Source organism: Monodelphis domestica, chromosome 3 (assembly GCF_027887165.1).
Source record: "Monodelphis domestica isolate mMonDom1 chromosome 3, mMonDom1.pri, whole genome shotgun sequence".
Taxonomy (NCBI): Eukaryota; Metazoa; Chordata; class Mammalia; order Didelphimorphia; family Didelphidae; genus Monodelphis; species Monodelphis domestica.
In genome coordinates, this window is record NC_077229.1 from 78,599,229 (window position 1) to 78,607,937 (window position 8,709).

At 42.8% G+C, this 8,709-nt stretch overlaps 1 protein-coding gene across 6 annotated transcripts in view; it reads right to left on the reverse strand.

The window, feature by feature from the left end:
- Positions 1-8,157, reverse strand: part of DAZAP1 (DAZ associated protein 1) — a 42,441-nt gene extending 34,284 nt beyond the window's left edge. For 4 of the 6 annotated variants that reach the window (XM_007489349.3, XM_007489347.3, XM_016432239.2 and 1 more), the window contains exon 1: positions 7,915-8,157. In XM_007489349.3, coding sequence (XP_007489411.1) covers positions 7,915-7,943 — 29 coding nt within the window. In that variant the 5' untranslated portion in view covers positions 7,944-8,157. The remainder of the gene's footprint in view (positions 1-7,914) is intronic. The other 2 variants (XM_007489350.3, XM_007489348.3) reach the window with 1 other exon arrangement.
- Between the last annotated feature and the right edge of the window lie 552 nt (positions 8,158-8,709).

The following is an 8,709-nucleotide window of genomic DNA, read 5'->3' on the forward strand; positions in this document are numbered from 1 at the left end:
CTAGTTGTGTAACCATGGGCAAGTCACTTGACCCCCATTACCTAGCCCTTACCACTCTTCTGCCTTGGAGCCAATACACAGTATTGACTTCAAGATGGAAAGTAAGGGTTTAAAAAAAAAAAAACAAAACTATCAAATTCATCTGTGACAAAGAACAAGTTCTAAAGTCAGGAAGAATAAGACAGTACCAAAGAATTTGGAAATGGATCAGGAATTCAGCAAGGTATTATATAAACATAAGACCACACTAGAATGGGGGTATTTCTTTTCCAGTTAAGAAACTCTTTAGAACTAATTTTAGGTCTCCCTTAGCCCCTCAGTATTACAAATGCTTACATATGCCTACAAGACAGTTGCAGTTTTATTTCTAACATTCTAAGAAATGGATTTTTGCTATCAATCTTGAGAAATAATTCTGGAATCTAATTTTTGCCCTAATATTTTTCTAACATTCAGCTTTATTGAATCATTGACTATTAAGAGCTAGAAAGTCTTTAGAGGAGACAGGTAATAAAGTCACATCAACAAAGAATTTTGAAGCCTAAAAGCAACTAAAAGATCATCTAATCCTTTCTCATTTTAAAAATGGGGAAATTAAGACTGCCCCCAAAAGTGACAAACCTTACATCACAATGTTGGCCTACTTTCAAAATTTTCCAATTTCATCTTTCCATTCCAATTTCAGAGTTTCAAGTTAACCTTATTATTCAATTATGTCTCTGCATCTTGTGTTAATTACTTTTTCCTTTTTTTAATGTTTAGATCTATGATCTAAACTGATACAGCTTTCTTGGCTGTTTTTAGTGAAATTAACAAAAATGCTGTTTATCTTTTCTTCAATTAATCCTTCCACTTCTATATTTGTTCAGTTTGCTCTTCTGAATTCCTTCCAAATTCCCTAAGATTCAAGATGCCCCAATGGATCTCAGTTTGCCTGATAAAACCTCAATAGCTGCCTCTCTCTAGTCCTATGTAAGACACTGCATGAATGAATGGTCTCTAGAACATGGTTCACTAGCCACCATACTAAAGAGAGTTTCTATAAAGGTCTTTGGTTCTTTGGTCAGAAGATTAGGTCCAACCTCAGGTTTTGCCCTTGCTAAGCCATGTGACCTGAGGAAGCTATGTAACCTCACTAAGCCTCAATTTTCTCATATCTAAAATGGGGGTGAAATCGTATCAGCTCTGAAATCTTGGAACTTGAAAATGAGCCAGCCCTCTTTAGAGAGAAAGAGACACTCTCCCCCACAACCCAATATAACCCCCTTTATTTTGTGAAAGATGTAACTGAGGCCTTGAAAAGGAAATGCCTTGCTCAAGATAATATATTTCTATTTAATGACAGAGCCAAGACCAGAGCCCAGATGTTCTGCTTCCTAGAACCATGCTCTTTTCATTACACAAGGCTGCCATAATTGAAATTCTCTGAACTTATCAAGCTCCTAGTCATTCTTCCTCTTAGTTTGTTCCCATTTAAAGATAGTTAAAGAAAAATAATTCTGTGTACCTGTTCTTACAATATATGCCTCTAATACATTTAAGCGACATTTTACCTCTTCCAGAAAATAATAAAGATATTAATAAGCACATTTAATACTGAACATCTTCCACCAAAAAAAGGAAGGGGGGAGATCCAACTATTCACAGGTACTTTAATCAATCCAAATGGGTAGGGAGCACAATCCTTAAGATATGTCATATACTCAAAAGATTCAAACTCAGTAAAGTGCATTAAATTCTGGAAGGATAATGAAACAAGTCAACTTATTCAAAATCTAAAATAGTTGCAATCCAAGATTCTTTATACTTCTTTCCAAACAAGTCCAATATTTAGCCTTTGAACAATACACCCTACAAAGCAAAATTTGATTAATGATTACAATCAGTCTCAATTCTCTAACAACTCTTAAATAAAGGCAACTCACATTTCTAGAGCATATTTTTTATCTGAAAGACATTTTATTCACAACAAACCTGTTGTAACATCTCCATTTTGGAATAAATTGAGGCTCACAGACATGATTATTATACAGATAAACAAGTGCCAGAGCTTTGGCTAGCATACAGGTCTCCTGACTCCCAAGTCAAGTGCTCTTTCCACTAAACCAATGAATAGTATTCATAATACTTACCTCACAGATATTCTAAAGAAAAGACTTTGGAATCCTCAAAGCACTATGTATATAAGTCATTAAAAAAATAAAACACGAATCATATTTTCAAGTAAATTCAAATGATGGAAAGTTGCCTAATTCCATTTGAAGAATCAGTGTAGTGGCTTTTAAACTAGGCCTATTCATTCTCACAGGTCTCCAAAGTTAGGACTCAGGAAGAACTGGAGCACCACTAATCTGGTTAATAGCACTAACATGTCCAGTATACATGCTGGAATTATTTTTCAAGAGGAGAAAGAAGTTGCTGGATCTTCACATTCACTGAAAGGAAGAGAATGGAAATAAATGGTGGAGAAAATGGAAGGTTCATTCCAACTTTTTCTAGTTTATATACTACAAGGTAGACTGCATAAGAGGGTGAAGAAGAGAAGCAGAATTATTAAAGGGGAAAGTTATCAAGAACAATTAAACATGAAAAAGCTAAAATATAAGACTTTGATCTCAACATTAAACATAACTCCCACACATTCACAAAGTGAACTTCAAAGGAAATTTCAAGAACACAATTAGCATCTTTTTAAAGGGGCACAAAGATTTTTGGGAGGTAATACAATATGGTGCAAAGAACTCAGGACTTAAAACCAAAAGGCCTGAGCTGTTCTCATCCTGGTTCTGTTATAATTACGTTTTACATTGTTGAGCTCCAACTTTCTCATCCCTAAATCAAAATTAATAAATGCACAATTTTAGAGGGTTGTTTTGAAGAAAAAAAAATCATGTTTTTAAAACTAACTAACTCGTGTTGAATCAAGATATCTAGAAGAGGAGGCAGCTGGGTAGCTCAGTGGATTGAGAGCCAGGCCTAGAGTCGGGTCCTAGATTCAAATTTGAACTCAGACACTTCCCAGCTGTGTGACCCTGGGCAAGTCACTTAACCCCCATTGCCTAGCCCTTACCACTCTTCTGCCTTAGAACCAGTACCCAGCATTGATTCCAAGACAGAAGGTAAGGGTTTAAAAAAAAAAAAAATATATATATATATATATATATATATATATAGAGAGAGAGAGAGAGAGAGAGAGAGAGAGAGAGAGAGAGAGAGAGAGAAGAAATTCACTATGTGATCATGAAATCTATTACTCAGCACCTCTTAGTCCCTTCATCAGTAAAACAGGATGGCAGGCATTATGCTGTAGTGGGGCTAGCATTAGCCTTGAAACCTGAAATACTTGGATTCAAGTGTGACCTGTGACACAACAGCTGGGTGAACCCAAGCAAGTCATAACCTCTTGATGCTCTAGGCAATTCAACTAAGCTTCTAAGTTGCAGAGAAGGAGCTAACTTGAATTCACAGAGGTTATATCCTCACCCTGGAGAGTTCCCTATACCAATGAAACCATAGATCCAATGCCTGCTCCTCCTCCCCTGTCCCATTCCTAAAAAAGGATTATACTTGTCCTGTCCCACTTTAAAGGATAGTGAAGAAGGTATTTTGTAAATCTTCCAAGTACTCTAGAAACATGAGTTATTACTGAAAGTCCAATAATTATGCAAAAATTGCCCTGGAATAAGAATTCACAGAGGTTATCTTCTCACCCTGGAGAGTTCCCTATAATAATGAAACCATAGGTCCAATGCCACACACTCCGAATCCCTACTTTAAAGGACTATTAAGAAAGTACTTTGTAAATCTTAAAGTACTCTATAACAGGGGTTCCCAAACTAAGGCCCAGGGGCCACATGCAGCCCTCTGAGGCCATTTTTATCTGTCCCCCACCGCATTTCCAGAAGCATCTCTTTCATTGGTGGTCAGTGAGAGGAGCACTTATGTGGCAGCACAGCAAATGGAGGCATTGCTCACTTACAGTATTACTTCTGGGGACATAATCCTTTGCATGGCACCTCGTTCTGAGAGTAACTGAAGGAGAACAAGGCGCAGCGCAAAGGATTATGTGGCTGCACAATGGAAGACATCAGCATGGTGAGCGGTGATCTGGGGGAGAGGATTCCGCACTGTGTATACTGCTGCCTGGGATAGTAGTGGCAGTGATGGGTCTGTGCAAGGTGTGACAGGCCCATCACAGCCAGCCCTGCAGCCTCCACTATCCCAGACAGCAGTATACAGATTTGTTTATAGTTTTGTTTTGTTTTTTCCTAGTCCAGCCCTCTAATGGTCTGAGGGACAGTGAACTGGACCCCCTGTGTAAAAAGTTTGGGGACCTCTGCTCTAGAAACATGAGTCATTATTGAAAAAGTTCGATTATTGTGCAAAAATTACCCTGGAATAAGAGTGCTGAGTCCTTTGGCCTGCTTTATCAACTACAGAATGAGAATGGATTAGATGATCCCTAAAAATCACAGAGGCAGATCCAGCATCAGTTTAGTTTGGACTTTTAAGATTTACAAGCACTTACATAGCATCACCTCACAGGGTCCTTACTAAAATCTGTGATCCCAAACCCAGCTATTTCTATTTAAATGACAAATTAAGGTTTAGGAAAGTGAAGGGAGATTTATTGTTGCAAGTAATAATAAATTTCCACAGTGCCACTTTCAAGTCTGTTCAGCATTTTACCTTGATTCTCTCACCTTAGTCTCACAACAACCCTGTTGAGCATGTTCAACAATTATAACTTCCCACTTTGCAAAAGGAGAAAATTGGTTTCAAAGAGTTTAAATGCATTGGCCATGGTCACCTAGTTAATAAATTTATCAGGATTCAAACCCAAGTCTCTCCTGATTTCAAGTCCAGAGATTTTTTTCTACCCAACTACATGTTGTACTTCTAATATAGCTAAGTTCTCTACTAGCTCAAAATTTGTATTATTCAGATAAGAAGCAGTATAGAATGGCTTTAGACTCAAAGGTCAGTAAGCTCCCATATGCCACTTCAAAACTGGATAACCATGGGGAAGTCTAATTTCACTGATTCTGTTTCCTTAATAAAATGGAGTTAATATGTTTGGCTCTTACTTCAGGGAGGAAGCTACATGAACCTACACATTTCTGATAGTATTTTGAGGATGAAATGAAAACAATATATGTAAAACACTCTGAAAACTAAATCTGTTCGTTATTAGGAGAAACACAAAGGCCTTAATCTTATAAAAATTAGGCCAAGAGTGGGGCAGCTAGGTAGCACAATGGATAAAGGGCCAGGCCTGCAGACAGGAGGACCACAGTTCAAAACTGGCTTCAGACACTTCCAGGCTGTGTGATTCTGGGCAAGTTATTTAACCCCAATTGCCTAGCCATTGCCCCTCTATCTTAAGAGTTGTTACTAAGACAAAGTTGTTTCTTTTTTAATTTGGGCTAAGATATGGATAAGTTCCTAAGGCACATTAAGTGAATCCTTGTTGGAAAATGTAAGGAAGATGAGGGGCAATCATGCAACAGAATGAGGTGTGGAAGGACTGTCTTTAAGTTCATGTAACCTGTCCGAGGTGCTAGATACCCACAGCATGGAGACCAAAGATCCATTGAAAAAGTTTCTAAAGTTCACTTTCGGGTTACTATTTTACCTATCAAATAGCTTTGTGGGTTTCAAGTGATTATGAACCTCTTCTTAAACAAACACTTCTTATACTAATTAGGTGGCCCTGTCAAGCTTCCTCTCTCAGTCACTCATATTAAACACCATAGGAAGGTGTAATTCTATATTGTACTTACCACACAGGGTACTGAGCCTTAACCAAGGTCTGTAAATTGCTTTGACAATTTTTCATAATGCTAAGGTAGCCCAATTCTCTAAAGGTTTTCTGTCACTACAAATTTTTTCACTACACTAATGGGAGAGAACAGTATTTATCAGTCAGAATGTGACAAACTATCTTTTATTTACTTACTGTATTTAAAAGCAAATAAGATTCGTGTTCAAAATTCTTTGGCCTTGAAGAATTCAAAAGGCCTCTTCGGAAAGACAAGAGAATTTGACCACTTCACTATGCCAAATACAAATACAAATGATTTGAGAATTAATTATTTTGGATCTTGGATACTCTGAAAGCCCTTTTATTTTTGCAAACTAATTCTACTACTAAATTTGTTTAAAGATTTTTGTATAAACATTTTCTGAACTTGATGTTAGCCCAAAGTCATGATTTTTTTTTCCTTTTGGAAGGAATCTGGGCAACACACATCTTTTAGAAATGGGCCAGAAGGAGGAGGAAAACCTACTGGTGGCGTTATAAACAAAGAGGTTTAGGGTTCTTCCACCCTGTCCACCCAACCATGACTTAAACATGTGAAACTACCAACATCAAGCAAAATAACAGAAATCAAAGTGCTCTGAAAAGCCAAAGGCACAGGGGAATAAGTGCAAAGCATGTAGCACAAGAAATTTCAAAATTCCAAAGGCCTCAGGCCTAGCCAGAGGGTCAGAGAAATCTCCCAAGCCTTCCCCAAGCTAAGGGTTAGTTTTTTCCGGCCTTCCCACGTGGGCTTCCTGGCACCACATTTTCCACCTATCCTAAACCAATGAAATCTTAGGGACTCTCAAGTTAAGTGGCAAGCCCTATTTCCTCAGGAGTCTAAATCTGATTCTTAACACTTTCACCTAACCTGGGAATAAAAAGAGAAGCACACTCCAATTGAATAGGAACAGCCCTGGGGAGGATGGCAAATAGTAATGAAAATATCAGTGGGAATAAAGAGGGAATTCAGTCTTCTAAACCTACACCTATCCTGGTCCCCATCCCAGACAAATCAAAGGTCTCACCCCAAAAGGAGGCAAGGAGGAGCAGCCTCAGGGAAGCTGGGAAATAGTGACCAAGAGATCCCCAAGCGGAACATCAGATTAATAACCAGTGCTCACCTCACTCTGCCCCCTGTCCCCAGCTTGCCTTCCCCTCAAAGTTGGGGAAAACATCCTCCACAGCCTGGGATCAACTTCACAATCCACTTTAACTTCCTTTTCCCACCTCCAGATACACAATAGAAGCCTCAACTTCTGGACACATCCTTGAGTCGGGGGGTTAAGGGGTATCCTCCAAATCCCCTTGGTGTGAAAATCAGTTTCAGAGCTTATTCCACCAGGGATAAATCATTTCCCCTAGCCCCAAAATTAAATGTGGGCAACCCAGCATCCAGGAACGCAAGCTTGGGGCAGGTTCGAAGCAAGCAGCATCGTCACCCCCCCTTTGCCTGCAGCGGCTCCAGAGAAACCAAAGGCTTCCCTTACACCCCCAAATGAATAAGAGAGGCAGCCCCGAGGTTGCTAGCAAATGGTGGCCCAGCCCAAGGTGCAAGCGCGTTCCCCTCCCTCTCTGTCCCTCCTCTCCCGCCCCAGATAAACCAATGGGCTCGCCGCCTCCTCCAAGTTAATGGAGGCAGCGGCCCGGAAGGTGGCAAATGGTGGCCAAGCCCCAGCTGGGCCAGGGGATGGGGGGCGGGAGGGAATGGGTGGAACTCCCTCTTGGGGCAATCAAGGCGTCCCCTATTTCCCCCGCCCCATCGAGGTGCCGGGGCTGTCCCCGGCACCGGACGGGGGACCCGGTCAATCCGCTCCAAGGAAGCACCCAGTCTAGGGCTTTTCAGCCTTCCCTCCCTGAGACCCGCGAACCAGGAAGGAGCCCGAGAGGTCGCCCCGGCCCGCGGGGTCCCTGCCGACTCCCGGGGGGGCTGTCCCGGTCCTCGCCGTGACCTTGAGGCAGACTGCGGCAGCGGGCCCTCGCGCGGTAGGGCCGGGCCCCGGGCGGAGGGGCCCGCGGCCTCCGGAGTTTCCGGGCTTCCCTCAGGGCCAGGCTCGGAGGGGCCGGGAAAGGAGAGAGAGAGGGAGGGAGGCCTGCGCCGGGCCTCTTACCCGATCTCATCGGCCCCCGAGTTGTTCATGGCGGCGGCGGCGCTGCTTCGTGTCCCCCCCCGGGCCTGGGCCTCGTTCCCTCCTCCGGAAGGTCACAAGCTCCCGTCGCCCTCTCCACAGCCCCAGCCCGGATCTGCGCGGCGGCGACGGCGGCGGCGGCGGCGGCGACGGCGGCGGCAGCTGCGGCGGCGGCGGCGGCGGCGGCGACGGCGGCGGCGGCGGCGGCGGCGGCAGCTCCTCCTGCCTCCTCCCCTCAGCGCCAACGGTCACCGCGCGCCCCCGCGCCGTGCCGCCCCCTTCGCCGGCGCTGCGCCCGTGCGCGCTCCCGCACGGGCGCCAGGGGGCGGGGCCAGAGATACGTCGTACGTCCTTGGCGCGCTCCCTTGACTTTTTTTCTTTCTCCTGTCAATGCTGTCTCCTTTCTTTTCTCCTGTTCCCTCTCATTCTCTCCTGTCTCTTTTCTTTTCCTCTATCCCTTTTCCCTCCTTTATCTCTTCTCTTCTTTATTTACCTCCTCCGACCCTCATTCTCCTCCTTTTTTCTCCCTCCTCTTTACCTTCCTTTTTTCTCAATTAGTATGGTGTAGTCCACGTGGTCCGTGGAAAGATGATCGACTTTAGAGCCAGAGACACGTCGGTTCAAATCTCACGTCTGATGACTTTCAACAATTAATCTCCTTGTACCTTGATTTCTTAATCTATAAAATAAAGGGTTGAGCTAGATGGCCTTTCTCTTTTATTTCCCTTCCCTTTCATTCTCCTTTTTTCTCTCATTTCTCCTTTATTTCTTCCTCTT